General features: G+C 44.1%; 1 protein-coding gene across 3 annotated transcripts in view; it reads left to right on the forward strand.

Annotated features, from left to right (window-relative positions):
* Positions 1–18900, forward strand: part of AP3B1 (adaptor related protein complex 3 subunit beta 1) — a 468642-nt gene that overhangs the window by 62099 nt on the left and 387643 nt on the right. The window contains exon 1 of one of the 3 annotated variants that reach the window (XM_040340820.1): positions 14765–15056. The exons of 1 other annotated variant lie outside the window; for it this stretch is intronic. In XM_040340820.1, coding sequence (XP_040196754.1) covers positions 14893–15056 — 164 coding nt within the window. In that variant the 5' untranslated portion in view covers positions 14765–14892. Of the gene's footprint in view, positions 1–14764; positions 15057–18900 lie in introns of those variants that run through there. One more of the 3 variants, XM_040340803.1, reaches the window with a different exon arrangement.

An 18900-nucleotide genomic window follows, 5' to 3' on the forward strand; every position in this document is an offset into this window, starting at 1 on the left:
ATGTAAAAAATTTATTTATTTTTACACTTTTTTTTTTTTTATTTGTTTATATATTTTTAAATGTCACTTTTATTCCTATTACAAGGAATGTAAACATCCCTTGTAATAGAAAAAAATCATGACAGGACCTCTTAAATATGAAATGGGGTCAAAAAGATCTCATGTTTTACACTAAAATGCAATAATAATAAAACAAAAAAATGTAATTTGAAAAAAATAGTCCCGGGGTTATGGCAGCTAGCTGCTGCTGTAACAACGATATTCCTCTTCAAAGTGCACCATAATTGGGCAAATACATAAACCTATAAAAAAAATCCTTGAACAGTCCACACACCAAAAGAAAAGTTTTTAATGTCTTAATTAGTGTGATTTATAAATATTCTTGGTTATCTGTGCTTCACCATCACTCATGCAGGAGAATAACAAACTCACCAGATAACTAAAAAGTTGTAACGTGTATGGAAATTGCTTCCTTGGAAGGTAGGGATAACAGGAGGGAAGGTCCTTTGTAACTTGGCACCGTCAGCTGGTGTATCCTTGGACTCTTAAAAAGACAGGAGCTTGAGAAAGCAAAGTTCATCACATAGCTGCAATACAGCCTATAGAAACTTTTCTAGAGCTCTTGGTGTGCGTTCTAATGAATGAATGAATGAATGACTTGTATAGCGCAACGCATGCGAACTGAATCGCCTCTGGGCGCTTTTTCCAGCCAGTGTCTGCTTGGCTGGTGCGGTCATTTTTACCCCATAGGATCATGACCCGCTAGGGACACACAGTCATACACATATATATACTGGGCCAATTTGGACGAGATCCAATTTACCTACCAGCATGTCTTTGGAGTGTGGGAGGAAACCGGAGTACCCGGAGGAAACCCACGCAGACACAGGGAGAACATACAAACTCCAGGCAGATGGTGTCGTGGTTGGGATTCGAACCAGCGAACCTTTTGCTGCTAGGCGAAGTGCTACTCACTGCACTAACACATCAGAGATTGGAACCAGGCGTACCGGAAGTGACCGCAACCTCAATGAATTTCCTGTTTCCGCGTCATCACTAACGTCGCTTCCGGCAATGTGCTGGAACAACAATACATTGCAGATCCCTCTGACTCTGCTAAGAAGGCATGGCAGGCTGCCCAATCTGCCTATAAGCATTTACTCTCCTACTCGGCAGAGAAAAGGTTATTTTCTAGACAGGTGTTTTTTGAGGAGAGCGAGAAAACCGGTCGCATTTTGGCGAGGATTGCAAACTCTCAAAAGATCCTCTGCTATAGGAGCAATAAAGTACCAGGCTGGTCCCTTAGTACGCTCACCTGAATTCATTATGCAGGAATTGGCTAGTTTCTATGAATCCCTTCACTGCCCTGGAACCTCTTACTCCCAGGAAGAACTTGACCTTTACCTACAAACGATATCTTTCCCTGAACTCCCAGTGGGCCAACAGAGGGGATTGGAGGCTCTACTCACCATAGAGGAAGTTCGGGAGGCAGTTAGCGCCTTCCCAAACTGTAAGGTGTGCCTGGGGGAGGCTGGGAGCCCCATGGAAAAATGTATTATATATATAATATATATATATATATATATATATATATATATATATATATATAAATATTACACACACACACACGGCTCAAAATTTCAAGTCTTGAGCCACTAGCCAGGCCTCAAGGGTTACTCGCCACCCGTTTCCCTGCCCAACCCCTACTATGCCCCATCCCTAATTCTGCCGCTAATCACGCCCTCATAAATTATCTCCTGGAATTACACTGTTTTATGCAGAATTAACAACTTTATTAGTTCCCCCTCAGCACAGCCTCACCATGCTCACCATTGCCGGCTCACCGTGCATTGCAGCCTCACTGTGCCCACCATTGCGGGCTCACCATGCCCCACATTGCAGCCTCACTGTGCCCAAACTAAAACAAATTTGTCTAGAGATGGAGACAAATATGTTGTCGGTCATTATTGGCACCAGGAACCACATGAAACAATTGTTATGTAAAAACAATTCCTTTTACATCTTTATTGTTCCAACTAGGGATGCACCGAAATGGAAATTTCAGAACCGAAACGAAACCGAAATAAAAAAAAAAATCAATCCGAAACCGATACCGAAACCGAAAATTACTTTTCTCCCCCCCATATTTACATTTTTTTAAATGGGCACAGTGGCTGCATGTGATGGGCACAGTGGCTGTGTGTGATGGGCACAGTGGCTGTGTGTGATGGGCACAGTGGCTGCGTGTGATGGGCACAGTGGCTGTGTGTGATGGGCACAGTGGCTGCGTGTGATGGGCACAGTGGCTGCTTTTGATGGGCACAGTGGCTGCGTGTGATGGGCACAGTGGCTGCGTGTGATGGGCACAGTGGCTGCGTGTGATGGGCACAGTGGCTGCATGTGATGGGCACAGTGGCTGCGTTTGAAGGGCACAGTGGCTGCGTTTGATGGGCACAGTGGCGACGTGTGTTGGCACAGTGGCTGCGTTTGATGGGCACAGTGGCGACGTGTGTTGGCACAGTGGCTGCGTTTGATGGGCACAGTGGCTGCGTTTGATGGGCACAGTGGCGACGTGTGTTGGCACAGTGGCTGCGTTTGATGGGCACAGTGGCTGCGTTTGATGGGCACAGTGGCGACGTGTGTTGGCACAGTGGCTGCATGTGATGGCACAGTGAGGCTGCAATTAATGTTTTTTTGGTAGTCAGAGAAGGCAAGCATGGCTCAATAACACACAAACGTTTAAAAAAAACGTTTGTGTGTTATTGAGCCATGCTTGCCTTCTCTGACTACCAAAAAAAACATTAATTGCAGCCTCACTGTGCCACTGTGAAAAAATGGCAGATAATTTTTATTTTTACCTGCCATTTTTTCATTAAGTGCTGGTCAGTCACCTCAGTCAGTATTAACCACCCCCCCCAATCCAGCGATTTCATTTGTTCTGAGTTCCTTATTTCATTTTATTTCAAGTTCTAACAGGTTATGTTTTGCTAGTGCTTACTTTTTTTTTGGAGCACACTGCTCGATTCCTCTGTGTCACAGGCAGCTCCGACACAGCGCTCTGAGTCCTCCCTCCCCTCCGGCCGTGACGTCACACGGCGCACGACGCTGGACTGTACCAAGAGACTCCCCCGTAGGGGGGAGTAAAAAAATCAGGAAATGGAGCTAGGAGGGGCTAGGAGGACTCCGGTGGAGCGCGATCGGCAGTCGGCACACAGTTTGTACAGTGCCACTGCCGCTGCCCGCGCTCTGTACTTGTCTAACGGCCGCAAATGCATTTGTAAAAAAAACTGCGCCCCCCTCCTAGACGAAATGGTACCGCCCACGGAGGGCGGTCATTATCGGCGATTTTAAATGTGTTTCGGCTTGTCCCTAAAATTGCTATTTTCGGCCGATATGTATCGGCCACCGATATATCGGTGCATCCCTAGTTCCAACAGTTAAAACAACTATATAAAATATCGGTAGACTATACATAGAATAGGATCATACTAACCTGAAAAAAATATATACAGAATATTATTGATGCTACTGTCCAAGTTGTATTGATTCTGGCAGCTGGCCAACGCCAACCAGCACCATGGCACCTCATGACCCCAATCTGGGGAAAACTAGGTCCCTTGTTTGCAGCCAGGTGGAACTCTGCTTGAGAAACACTGCTATAAAGGACCCATTATTTCATACTAGAACATAGGGATATGCTGTGGTCCCATGATGACAAGGTCCCAACAGGGGAAGGAACAGAGGATCGGGAGCTGTTCTCCCAGTGATTGCCCCCTGGCAGAGAGCATGGAGGTAGAGGTAAGCCGCTGTATCACCGAGCGGTTCAGCACGCTGTTATAGCATTACATTGAACTTTCCTCCAATCTGCTTGCTCTGATACACAGCCCCGCCTCCTCCTAACCCTGCGCCTGTAATGACTATTACAGCATTACATTGAACATTGTGGTTGCAGCGTGAAAGTTTGTTTACCTGCTGTTTAGCTGCTGTCACAGAGAAAGCAGAGAGAAGCAGAGTCCTGCTGGAGACATTCTTCTGCCTGCGTCAGACACAGCTAACCATCCTGTCCCCGCGCTTGTAATGACTAGTACAGGCACAGGGTTAGGAGGAGGCGGGGCTGTGTATCAGAGCAAGCAGAGCGGAGGAAAGTTCAATGTAATGATGTTACAGCGTGCTGAACCGCTCGGTGATGCCGCAGCTCGCCTCTACCTCCATGCTCTCTGCCACGGGGCGATCACTGGGAGAACAGCTCCCGATCAACCCCGCCCGCCGGCGGTGCTCGCCCCCCCACTCCCAGGCAGCCCAGCTCCTCGCCAGACCTAATTTGAGGTCTGTGTGTGTGTGTGTGTGTGTGTGTGTGTGTGTGTGATTATATGTATGTGTATATATGTATATGTATGTATATGTATATATATGTATATGTATATGTATGTGTGTGTATATATATATATATATATATATATATATATATATATATATATATATATATGTATGTATATGTATGTATATGTATGTATATGTATGTATATGTGTATATGTGTATATGTGTATATGTGTATATGTGTATATGTGTATATGTGTATATGTGTATATGTGTATATGTGTATATGTGTATATGTGTATATGTGTATATGTGTATATGTGTATATGTGTATATGTGTATATGTGTATATATGTATATATATATATATATATATATATATATATATATATATATAATATTTTATACTGGAGTATTGATACCTTGTTTGCTAAAGGTTTTTACTGTCCCTGATATGGACAGCAATTATCATTTTACTTCTCAAGCAAGGAAAGGACCCTGTCGACCCGGGCTCATATCGACCAATTTAGTTGCAGCGTGACATATAGATCCTGGCAAAGGTGTTGGCAATCCGGCTGAATAGTTATTTCCTTTATTGTGCATACTGACCAGGCTGGCTTCATGCCAAATAAATCCACTGTTATTATCCTGCGACGGCTGTTCCAAAATATACAGTCTTCAGGTAATGTAGGATTTAGGGCAGGAGTGCCCAACCAGTGGCCCGGGGGCCATGTGTGACCCGTGGAGCCTTCTGATGTGTCCCGCGACCTCCTGCTCTGGGATGAAATGGGGTAGAATACTGTTATTAAAGGTCAGTTTATTTCTAAAATCAGTGTATATATGGGCATATCTGTTCTGCAGTGTTTACTGGGCTGCTTTTAATCTGATCCGCAGGTGCAGAACAGTTTACCTGTGGGTTTCCTGCACTGAGCCATAGACTTCTGTTATTACCTACGAGTTTGAGCTTTCTGAAAGTGAATTAAACCTGCAGACTATAATAGAAGTCTATTGTAAAGTGCAGGGAAGCCAAAGGTATACTGCATGGCACCCGTGGTGCGGGTATTCAGTGTGAAAGCAGACTTGTGCCCCTTTCACACTGTCAGTCCAACAGTCCGAACAATTGGACCCTTCATTCACCTCCAAGTAGTGGCAGACATAAACCGACTTGTGTCCTACCTCCAATCCGATCCGGGAAAAAAAAAAAGAGTATAGTGGGCTGTGTCCTTGTCCACTCTGCATATGCAGAGCAGACACAAACATGCCATCCACAGGCTGTATGCTGTTGATACCCTGCTTATGTTGGGTGATATTGAAGCCTCCTGCAAGGAAGCTATGTCAACCATTACCAAATTCGGTGGCTTTTCTGGACCGTGTATAAATTGGACAAAATCTGCCCTACAGTTGCTGGATGAAAATGCCAAACAACCAGTAGCCTCTACATGCCCTATACCCATTACTACTTCTTTGAAATACTTGGGGATTCAGGTTGCTTCTGGTCCGTGGGATTTTAATCTGTTAAATGTTTACCCTCTTTAGGGTTTAGGGAAAAGGTCAAAACGTGGAATGCCCTCCACTTATTGGTGGCAGGGAAAGTAAATTTGATCAAGATGATACTCATGCCGCACCTTATCTATTTTTTCTTTTAAAGATCTTTAGAATAGTAAATGCTATGTTCCGTAATATAATCTGGAAAGATCGCCCTCCCAGAATCGAGCTACAACATCGATAAAGGCCCAAAGATGACGGTGGCTTGGCTTTGCCCAATCCATTACCTGGCTGCACAGCTGCAACATCTTATTGGCACTTTCAGTGTTGACAGGGAATCGGTGAGCAGGACATGTCGTCTTTCACATGAAGTGATGCTCCACACCATTTGTAGATGCCCTATTCCAAATCTCTAAATATGATTAAAAAAAAAATATGTAGCTAGTATGTAAAAATGTGAATGTCACATACATTTAGGGTGAACACTGCGCTAATAACTCAATATGTGCTCACTGAAATATACTGTAATATACATTCCCTTATAGGAAAAGTGCAGCAGTCCATAGCAACCAATTAAAATTCTTCTTTCACACATCTGACATGGGTGAAATGAAAATATAATTACCCTTTGCATGGCCTATTAAATCCATGTGATTTGTGCTGGTAACGGTGGAGTAGCAGAACAGGCCTGTAACTGCCTCTGGGTCATAGTTAGAGGTGTATCATGTACTGGCAGCTGCTTCTGTAATTGGATATGTCCCTACAAACAAACGTTTTATTGAAACGTTGAGGGAAGTATATGCTTTGGTTGATATATATATATATATATATATATATATATATATATATATATATATATATATATATATATATATATATATATATATATATATATATATATATATATATATATATATATATATATATATATATATATATATATATATATATATATATATATATATATATATATATATATATATATAATTTACAGAAAGGTCAATGATTTAAAAATTTTTTTTTTTTTTTTTTTTATATTCTGTGCCATAGTGTATAAACATGGTGAGGCTGGTTTACTAAAGGATTTAAAGGTTTACCCAATAATATGTTCACTCCAGATATCCAATCTCATGAAAAGCCATTCATGTTCACTTTTAAATACACATTTGTACCCAGATGAAATTGGTATAAAGGAATTTCCAGCGTTTGGATAATCAAAGTGAATTATTTTTGCAATTCCTTTTATTTTCCAAAAGTTGCAGTTTATTGTCAAACAGAAGAATGAAGAAACAAGGCATAATCAAATAACAATGAAAAGCTCTCAATTAGGTTTGCATGCAGACAGGCCTAGCAGAACACGGTGTGAATGGTCATGTACAATATGTCAAATATGAAACTGGTCCGTAGTTTACAAAGCATGTACGGCAGAGTAGCAACATGAAACCCAAAACATAGACTCATCAGCTTTTAAACCGTGCAACTATATTTTAACAAAATAATACAATGTACCAGGAAGTGGGCCAGCTGGACCAGAATGGGGAGAATAAGATGGTGTATAATAGGCTACGCAAATATCTGAAAGAAAACTGCACCCAGAACTGGGCCAGTTATACGGGGAGGGGAGTAGATGGTAAAGGAGGGGGGGGGGGGATAGGTAGGAAGCAGTTGGAAATAGAAGTAGGGAAGCAAACATCCCTTGTGCAGGAGTAAAGAGCTTATATTAACCTCTTGACCACTGGGCACTTAAACCCCCTTCCTAACCAGACCAATTTTCAGCTTTCGGTGCTCTCACAATTTGAATGACAATAACTCAGTCATACAACATTGTGCCGATCTGAAATTTTTGTTCTTTTTTTCCCCCCCACAAATAGAGCTTTCTTTTGGTGGTATTTGATCACCTCTGGGTTTTTTATTTTTTGCGCTATAAAAGAAAAAACACTGAAAATTCTGTAAAAAAAAAAAAAAATTCTCGTTTCTGTCATATTAGCAGGTATTGCAGAGTATGGGGGGTATTGCAGAGTATTGCGCAGGGAGGGATGGCTGGAGCTGTGACTGCATTTGTCACAGATCCAGCCCACAGCAGCTGCTGCTGCTTCCGCTCTCCCCCCTCTCCTCTCACACTGTACCGATCGGTACAGAGAGGAGAGGGAGGAACCGGCGCCATGACATGACGCCGGTTTGTTTACAAGTGATCGCTCCGTCATTTGACGGAGCGATCACGTGGTAAACGGCTGCTATCAGCGGCAATTTACCGCGATCTGTGATGCGCTGGGTCTTCTAGACCCGGCGCTCACAGATGATTTCGGGAGCGCGCCCCAGGGGGCACGCGAGTGAAGGATTCTGGGAGGACGTCCCAGGGACAAAGCAATTTTTACATTTTTTCGCATACATGTGAAAATCTTAATTTTTGGCAATAAAAATTACTTAAACCCCCAGAACATTATATATTTTCTGGAAGCATCTTGTGATTAAATGTTCACTCTTTGGACATACAGCTGAACTTCGTTTTTGTATTGTAAATCAATTTTTTTTCTATTTAAGGATTTTTTTTTTTCCTTTACAAATACATAATGTAAATGAGTATCAACAAAAATGCAGCACTAAGCCCGCATGTTGCTGCTAAGTAGATATATCACCTGTACACCTCTTATCATACTTGGCAAACTAATAGATATTCTACAAATAGCAATAAGTACAATGTTCTCACCAAAGAGTAATACCCAGGCCCATTGCATCTATCCAACTACACTATATTTCAGTAAACTTGTGTAGAGCATTGTGAGAGCGGTACGCAATGTTTACACTCATCTATCGATCGCAGAGTAGGGCAGGGTTCAACAAACCCTGGGCGCCAGGTTGCAATTGCAACTAGAATTGGCGACCTGGGGCGGCACAGCTGGGGTACCCGGTCTCCGTGCGCACCCCCCTCGCGATCACGTCGGGCCGCGCCGGCCGGTAATTTAGGCTGCAGGTTTGCGGCCTTCTGCAGTCCTATGGTTCCTTCTGGAATCTGGCGCCCTGTTGTGGTGGCCGTTGGTATAACAAGACAACCAGCAATGCTAATGGAGCTTCACTGCCATTTTCCATCTCCTTCGTTTTACTTAGAAGTTAGAACCCCCCCCCCCCCCAAAAAAAAAAAAAAAAAAATAATATATATTTATTTTTGATTCCAACACCCTAGAGCAGGGGTGGGCAATTATTTTTTCGATGGGGCCACATGAGAAACTAAAAATATTTTGGAGGGCCGGGCCAAAAGGCTAAACTCAATACTGCATAAAATCAATTGTATTTCTTTATAAAAAGCAGTAAATATCATTGTTGGACAACTGGTACGAGTACTTGTTATAGACATGGCACAGGAGGGGGACAGAGGCTGGGGACATGGCACAGGAGGGGGACAGAGGCTGGGGACATGGCACAGGAGGTGGACAGAGGCTGGGGACATGGCACAGGAGGGGGACAGAGGCTGGGGACATGACACAGGAGGGGGACAGAGGCTGGGGACATGACACAGGAGGGGGACAGAGGCTGGGGACATGACACAGGAGGGGGACAGAGGCTGGGGACATGACACAGGAGGGGGACAGAGGCTGGGGACATGACACAGGAGGGGGACAGAGGCTGGGGACATGACACAGGAGGGGGACAGAGGCTGGGGACATGACACAGGAGGGGGACAGAGGCTGGGGACATGACACAGGAGGGGGACAGAGGCTGGGGACATGACACAGGAGGGGGACAGATGCTGGGGACATGACACAGGAGGGGGACAGACGCTGGGGACATGACACAGGAGAGGGACAGACGCTGGGGACATGACACAGGAGGGGGACAGACGGACAGACGCTGGGGACATGACACAGGAGAGGGACAGACGCTGGGGACATGACACAGGAGGGGGACAGAGGCTGGGGACATGACACAGGAGGGGGACAGACGCTGGGGACATGACACAGGAGGGGGACAGACGCTGGGGACATGACACAGGAGGGGAACAGATGCTGGGGACATGACACAGGAGGGGGACAGAGGCTGGGGACATGGCACAGGAGGGGGACAGAGGCTGGGGACATGGCACAGGAGGGGGACAGAGGCTGGGGACATGACACAGGAGGGGGACAGAGGCTGGGGACATGACACAGGAGGGGGACAGACGCTGGGGACATGACACAGGAGGGGGACAGAGGCTGGGGACATGGCACAGAGGCTGCAAATAAATTATCATATCACTTCTTCACATCAGTATGCTGTGTCTTCCTCCTGTGCCCCTTTCACCTCTCCACAGATCTGACCTGTGGAGAGGTGAAAGGGGCACAGGAGGAGGACACAGCATACTGATGATGTCTAGGTAGGATAGCACTTCACACTCTGCTGCTGGACTGAGGAGGACTCACCAGACAAGGCCAGGGCAGTGGCACTGAGGGCAGGCAGCAGGCGTCGCGAGGAGTCCTACTCCAACAAACAGAGTGGAGACCAGGGTCCACTCCAGGTCCGGGCACCAGCATGGCGGCTGGCCGACTGCTACAGTCAGTCAGTCGGGCGGGCAGAGCAGGCAGGCAGGCGCACTGGTCGGTCTCCGTCTGCCTTCACTCAGTCCACTCTGTCACAGTGGGGGTGCGTCTGCAGTGTGTCCACTACATCTGCTGCTGTGTGCTATCCCGCCGGTGCCGCTCTCCACAGAGTCCACACATTCTACGATGTTCCTCAGTTTCCCCGCGCTGCTCTTTTAATAGGCTGGCAGCAGTGTTGTTAGCGCGAAAATGCGCTTTGATAATTGGCTGCGTGGCGGGTGGTGGTGGGCTGGGCGGTCAGAGAGGGCGAGGCTATGCATAATGTAGGAGGACTAGACGCTGCCTGCGCTGCGGCTCACATTCGGATCTTTTTACGGGCACATTTCCCTTATTACGGACTTTTACGAACAGGGAAAAAGTGCCTTTTATTTACGTACTGTCCGTAATTCTACGAACGGTTGGCAACTAGGATTGTCTCGATACCACTTTTTTAGGACTGAGTACAAGTACCGATACTTTTTTTTATGTACTCGCCGATACCGAATACCGATACTTTTTTTTAAATGTGTCCCCAAATGCAGCCATGTCCCCCGTATAACAGCCATGTCCCCCGTATAACAGCCATGTCCCCCGTATAACAGCCATGTCCCCCGTATAACAGCCATGTCCCCCGTATAGCAGCCATGTCCCCCGTATAGCAGCCATGTCCCCCGTATAGCAGCCATGTCCCCCGTATAGCAGCCATGTCCCCCTTACAGCAGCCATTGTCCCCCTTACAGCAGCCATTGTCCCCCTTACAGCAGCCATTGTCCCCCTTACAGCAGCCATTGTCCCCCTTACAGCAGCCATTGTCCCCCTTACAGCAGCCATTGTCCCCCTTACAGCAGCCATTGTCCCCCTTACAGCAGCCATTGTCCCCCTTACAGCAGCCATTGTCCCCCTTACAGCAGCCATTGTCCCCCTTACAGCAGCCATTGTCCCCCTTACAGCAGCCATTGTCCCCCTTACAGCAGCCATTGTCCCCCTTACAGCAGCCATTGTCCCCCTTACAGCAGCCATTGTCCCCCTTACAGCAGCCATTGTCCCCCTTACAGCAGCCATTGTCCCCCTTACAGCAGCCATTGTCCCCCTTACAGCAGCCATTGTCCCCCTTACAGCAGCCATTGTCCCCCTTACAGCAGCCATTGTCCCCCGTACAGCAGCCATTGTATTCTATTTTAGTATTACTCCCGCTAATACTCGGTATCGGTCCCGATACCGATACTGGTATCAGTATCGGGACAACCCTATTGGCAACGCTGCCCGGGGGCCGGATTAAAAGGTCCGCCGGGCCGTAGTTTGCCCAGGTCTGCCCTAGAGAATAAAATGGCGGTCGTTGCAATACTTTGTCACACCATATTTGCGCAGCGGTCTTGCAAGCGCACTTTTTTAAATAAAAAAAATAAGACCACAGTAAAGTTAGCCCAATTTATTTTGTATTTTGCTCTACCAATCGCGGCGAGACCTCACGTGTGGTTTGAACACCGCTTTCATATGCGGGCGCTACTCACGTATGCGGTTGCTTCTGCACGCGAGCTCAGCGGGACGTGGCGCATTCCTGGCTCCTAACTTTTGTAGCTGGCTCCTAGATTCCAAGCAAATTAGTCAAGCCCTGGAGTAGAGGGTACCCATCATGAAGCAATCAGTTCATTGTGCAATAAAAAGAGTGTACAACCACTTTTACTTGCAGGTAAGCCTAGATTAAGGCTTGCCTGTAGATGCTGGAAATATCTCCTAAACCTCCACGGCTTGGTAGATATTTACAATTCAGACAAGCGCCGATGTCTATGGTACATGCACTCTTTAGAAACAGTGATTGTTTCTAAAGGAGGTTATGCCATGACTGGTGGCTCCCACGACTCCAGTCAGTCACAGAGCCGGAGTTCGTGGCCCTGGAAGGAAGAGGGGTGAAGAATGGACAATTTCTGCACTGGGGACAGCAGTGATATTGCAGGCTTCGGTTTCAGGTAAGTGACACATAATGGGCTACTATGCGATGCATAGTAGCCTATTATGCTTTACTTTTGCAGGGAAATAAAGAGGAAGTAAAACCCAACAGGGTTTTCTTACTCTTTAAAACTGCAATAATTAACTTTGAGTCCAATGTATTGGAATTGCGATTGTCAATTTGGCCAGAATCGTGCAGCTCTAATAACCAATATCACGTGCCGATATTCTGTAGATTTAAAGTTTTTTTTTTTTTTTTTCACTTTTACTGTCACAAGGAATGTAAACATCCCTTATAACAGTAATAAGCAATGACAGGTACTCTTTATGGAGGGATCTGGGTTCTAGTAGACCCCAAATCCCCTCCTTTGAACTTGAAAGTATTCAAAACGGCAAGATCTGCGTTTTTGAATGCTTTCTATTTTTAAAACTGCCGCCTTTTAGGATGCCAGTAATCCGGAAGTGATGTCATGACATTGCTTCTGGGTTGGGGAAAAAGAGTTGCTGCTCCAGGTGGGTATGCTTATGTAATCAATGTTCAGGAATTCAAGGGTGCCGGCAATGCGCAAGGCAAGTGATAGAGAAGATAAATGGACAGCCGCACTCAAAACCTTGATGGCTGTCTTTTTTTATTTGTAAAAAATATGAAAATTGGCGCTACAAATCACAGCAAAATGGGCATTAACAGCCTAAGTGTTTCACACTATTGGTTGGTGCTTAATCATGGCTTCTGGATTACTAGATTCGAAACCCAAACAATGCAGATTCCGGCTTCACCCCAGTTACAACCCCTTGAAGCAATATTAGTAAGCTTGTTTGTCACCGATACTCAAAAAAAAAAAAAAAAAAAAAAAAAAAAGTGAATATGCGCCACACCGATAATCAGATGAACACTAATGCTTGGTTTAATATTTCTTAAAGGGGAGTTCCACCCACAATTTCACTTTTTAAATATAAATACCCCTGGAATACACAAGCTTAATGTATTCTAGTAATGTTAGTCTGTAAACTAAGGTCCGTTCTGTTAGGTTGTTACAGCATTTAGATAGTTTATAATCTAGAAATAGACCGTGCCCATCTCAAGTGTGGGCATCATGAAGCCAGACTGTATGACTTCCTGGATTTCAGCTTTGCATATCTCGCACATGCTCAGTGCTGCACAAGCAATGTAATAGGTTTCAGTCAGGTTTGCAAGGACTACTGGGAAACATGATGCCTATCCCAGAAACCCTTGCAAATAGCCTTGTGACTTAATAGCCTAGGCTAATAAGGAGGAGGAAGTGATGAAGGATTACAAAATAAAGGTATTTACAAGCAACTAATTAAATAAAAATTGTCCATTCTGAACACTATGAGATTAGGGCATGCAGCACAGACAAACATAAAAAAATGGGTGGAACTCCACTTTAAGAACCAGTGGGGAGATGCCTGGTTTCTGTTGGCTATTGCATCATTACATCTAGAGGAAAAGAGATTTCACCTCCAAATACGGAAAGGTTTTTTCACAGTAAGAGCTGTGAAAATGTGGAACAGACTCCCTCCAGAGGTGGTTCTGGCCAGCTCAGTAGATTGCTTTAAGAAAGGCCTGGATACTTTCCTAAATGTACATAAAATAACTGAGTACTAAGATTTGTAGGTAAAGTTGATCCAGGGTAAATCCGATTGCCTCTCGGGGGGGATCAGGAAGGAATTTTTTCCCCTGCTGTAGCAAATTGGATCATGCTCTGCTGTTTTTTTTGCCTTCCTCTGGATCAACTGTGGGTATGAAGTTGGATGTATGGGATTGTACTGTGTTTTTTATTTTGTTTGTTTATTTTTTGTGGTTGAACTGGCTGGACTTGTGTCTTTTTTCAACCTGACTAACTACGTAACTATATATATCGGCACTATTGTATTTTCATGCTTTTGATTTTTTTTTTTTTTTAACTGACTGACTGTGAAAGGGGACACTGAGGCTCTTGATGCTCGCATTAGTTTTAATTGGGTCTTTGCTAAACATCCACCCTGTAAATCCATCAAAGTACTGGATATTCTATCATAGAGGTAGGAGGACATTGGCTTTACCTTGCAGGAACTGATTCAAGCAACTCATTAACCTTTTTATGTAGCTGTGAATGAGATCTATAAAAAGTAGACACACCTTAGGGGATGGTCTGTGCTAGGGCTTATACACATACTCTACTAGTAGAACAACATTTCCTCTAGCTTGCTTGTGGAGAGGCTACTGTGCATTCTTGAGACAGGAGCAGGTTTTTATTTCACTTTCTCGCTCGTGTCATGTGATCAAGAAATGTGGGGCTGTGTCATCTTAAGTTGCCCATGAGCAAAAAGAAAAAAAAGAGCAACTTCTGTTTTTTCATTCTTCCCGTTTCTGAACATGAACAAGCATGAAAGATTCATTAGTCAAGCAGACCCTTGAAAATATGCATACTGGATGACAAGTTGCTCCAAGCCACTTTTGAAGAAACTGTCTGCCTACTAACGGGAGTTGGTATCCTGTTCTGCCACCTTCATTGTGTCTGAGGGATTTATCACAATCAAGCCAGAAGATTTTGCAACAGTGTTCTACACATGTGATTGGACCAGTGCACCATGGAATATCAAACGTCTTTATTAAGGAAAGTCAGCTCAGCCTCTGCTGTCAAGTCTGTTCTTAATTTGGCTGATAACCTTCAGCTTACTTTGAGTCCAGAGCCCACTGCAGAAGAAATCAGACTAAACGGTGCTGAGCAGACCTGCCCCCAGTTAATTAATGGGTATGTATTTATGCATTCACACCTGATCGAGCGTATACAAGCGTTTTACAAGTGTATTACATGTGTTTTACATGTGTATTAAAGCTTTAGAGTGCTTTCACACTGAAAATTGCCGGGCGTCAGCGTTAAAGCACCGCTATTTTTACCCTAGTTTTTGCGGTGGGTTTTTGGCTGCTAGCGGGGCGCTTTTAGCGGCCGGAAAAAGGTTAAAAGCACCCTAAAGAGCTGTAAAGAAGCTGCTGGCATGACTTTTGACACCCTGCCAGCACAGCGCCCCAGTGTGATAGCACTCTGGCTTTTTAGACCGGGATTGCAGTTGAAAAATGCCTCCTGTGTGAAAAGGGGTCTCAATATTATATTAGTCACGCACTAAGGGGAGGACATTGGGGGTATCAGATAACTGTTCTTTGGCCAGCAGACAAGCAAGAAACTGCTCATAAAATGCTCATGTTGCATGTGTTTCAGCCATTCCCATTGAAGTCTTTGTGGCCATAATTGTTCCAATCTGCCTAAGAAAAGCTCATGTACTTTTTTCAGAAATGGGTGTTTTGCTACAGGCGACAAAATGCTCAGATGTGAACAGGGGCCAATGACAGCGGAATGAATGGGATTTTGCTTGCTGAGCATCTTGGAGCTCCAAGCAGAAAATGACTGAGATGTAAATGGGGTGTTATGGTTTTGAGAGACTGGAGCTCCTCCTTTAAGGCTCCTTATATATATATGAGCAGTATAGAATCACAAAGAGTATTTGTGTGTTTCTGCCTGCAATTCCAAATCGTGGCAAAACGTGGTTTGATTTTTCTGCGTTTTGTCGTGTTGCAAAACATGGGTGTACAATTGCTCCTGGAGGGTGTAAAATCCCTCTTTTGGCTTGTTTCGGGCATAATGAATGGCCTGTCCTATGTACAAAACACTTTTCCATGCGGGAATTGCGCTGACAAAATTGTGAGCCGGAAATCAAGTTTGCGGCGCACCTAGTGTTAATAGTGCCTAACTGGCCACAGACATTGCCATCTGTATCGACTGTACTTTACTTTTCAGTGTACCAACATATTATAGTGTGAGGGTATACATAATCGTTTATATGATTTTTTAGATGTGGATAAATCCCCATTAAACTGTAACATCAGATTGTAATGTCTATGGCTGCTGTACCTGGTATCTTGTCACTATTTTCCGAGTGATTAGTGACATCCGCCATAACTGATTTTCATAATGGACTTCTGAGTAGTTTAATGATTTATGCAAGGTTTTCATTGTACGGAATTTTTTTTCTTAACACATGGTGTGGTGAGGCATTAGTCATAGCTGGGCGTCAGTGACATAACTATTCTCTTTAGATCAGTAAACTTACCAGTCATTACTCTTAAGTAGAAGGCTTTGTCCTTTGATAGGTTTTCAGTGAACACCTATTGGATTTTTTTTTTTCTCACCTGTTGCAATTCATCCAGCTAAATAAAATTGTGTGTACTTTTCCTCCCTGCTACAGGGGCCCATGCAACGAGGGCTTCTGACTGTTATATTGGCAGAAATCTGACCTGTTTTCTTCTTTCATACTGCTTGTATGTACATTAGTATGTATGTTGGGCTGAGATTCTCATAGGGTTCACCCCATAGTGTGTATGGATCTGAAATGGCCGTGTGCTCAAGTTATGCATGAGCAGACCAGAAGTCTAATTTTCTCTATACGTATTAGTTTTCCCCCCAAAGCTTGCATCCATTTGGGATGAAGAATTAATCATTTATAATATAGATATAGGGTCACATTTGCAAAATGGCTCTGCTGTAAAAAGATTTTACTGTTTATACCGTACTTGTTTTTCAGCATCCCGTGCAGTAACAAGCTGCCACTTCTCTGCTCCCCATTTGCCGCAATGTCTTCTATACTTGGGCTGTGTAGAATGATTTCTCCGGTCTGGTCACTGTTTCTTTAGCTGGCTTATATGTTACTACCAGATATATGAGCCAGTAGAAGATTCCATAACGTCCAAAGGGGGGGGGGGGGGGGCAACAAGTATTGGACTCATCTGGTGGTCCAATGCTTTAGCTGTTGGGGGGTCCCCAAAAAGTGTCAGTGTCCAATTTTTGTCCGCCACAATGTCGCAGTCCCACTAACAATCACTGTTCGCTGCCATTACTAGCAAAAACAATAAAGTCCCTAAATATATCCCATAGTTTGTAGACGCTATAACTTTTGTGCAAGCCAATCAATATACGCTTATTGGGATTTTTTTTTAACCAAAAATATTTAGCAGAACACAAATTGGCCTAAATTGATGAAGAAATTTGATTTATTTTTTCATTCTTTTTGGGAATGTTTTATAGCAGAAAGTAAAAAAATATACCGTAAAATCTATTTGTGGGGGGGGAAAAAAAAGAACATCAATTGTATTTGTGTACAGCGTCGCATGACTGCAATTTTTTTGTTAAAACAACTCAGTGCCGTATTGCAAAAAAATGGCCTGGTCAGGAAGTGGTCAAAATCTTCCGGAGCTGAAGTGGTTAACTGACAATTGCGCTGCCATGCAACTCTGTACCCAAATTAAATTTGTCCCCCCCCCCCCCCCCCCCACCAATTGAGCTTTGTTTTGGTGGCATTTGATCATCTCTGCGATTTCAAATTTTTTGTGCTTTAACCAGTTTACTACCGGCCGACGCCAAGTGACGGCGGCACGATAGTGCTCTTGTTCTTGGATGTCGTCTTGCCAAGCCACTAGGGCGCACCTGCCGCGTTACTGGGAACCCGATGTGCGTGCCCGGCCACCGCAATGTTCCGCCGGGCACCCACGATTGCCCAGTAACTGAGCAGGACCGTGGATCTCTGTGTGTAAACACAGAGATCCACATCCTGTCAGGGAGAGGAGACTGATGCTGTGTCCCTTGTACATAGGGACACAGATCGGTCACCTCCCCCAGTCAGTCCCCTCCCCTACAGTTAGAATCACTCGCAGGGTACACATTCAACCCCTTGATCACCCCCTAGTGTTAACCCCTTCCCTGCCAGTCACATTTACACAGTAATCACAGTGCACTGTTCGCTGTATAAATGTGAATGGTCCCAAAATAGTGTCAAGTGTCCGCCGCAATAAAAGTCACAATAAAAATCACTAGTTAACAAAAAAAATAAAAAAAATGCTATAAATCTATGCTCCATTTTGTAGCCACTATAACTTCTGCGCAAACCAATCAATATGCGCTTATTGCGATATTTTTTTTTTTTTTTTACCAAAAATATGTTAATTTTTTGGGGATCATTATTATAGCAAAAAGTTAAAAATATTGCAAATTTTTGCGGAAAAAATTAAAAACGCAGAGTTGATCAAATACTACCAATAGAAAGCTCTATTTGTGGGGAAAAAAATATTCAAATTTAATTTGAGTAAAGTGTTGCACGACCGCGCAATTGTCATTCAAATTATGACATCGCTGAAAAATGGCTTGGGCAGGAAGGGGGTGAAAGTGCCCAGTATTGAGGTGGTTAAACAAAAAAAAAAAAAAAAAAAGACTGCTATAAAACAATACAAATTGAAAAAAATCGAAGTAAAAAAGTAGAACTCTCTTTTGAGTTCCAGGTAAACTGGTAAAAGCGTAATGAAATCTTGCCAGATTTGTAGTTGTGTTTAGTATTATACATATGGGAATCCACAATGACATGTGTGGGATACATCCTACACGGTCTCTTAATGCGCTCTTGTAATTTTGTGCAGACAAGGTTGGATGGAGGATGTCTGGAAGTAATTTATGAACAGTCCTAATTAACCTGTTTGCCTTTGTTCACTGAATTAGATCACTTCACCTTCATTTATTTGTTTGCCATTGTGAGGCAGCGACACGTGCTACTCTT

Source organism: Rana temporaria, chromosome 1, assembly GCF_905171775.1.
Source record: "Rana temporaria chromosome 1, aRanTem1.1, whole genome shotgun sequence".
Lineage (NCBI taxonomy): Eukaryota > Metazoa > Chordata > Amphibia > Anura > Ranidae > Rana > Rana temporaria.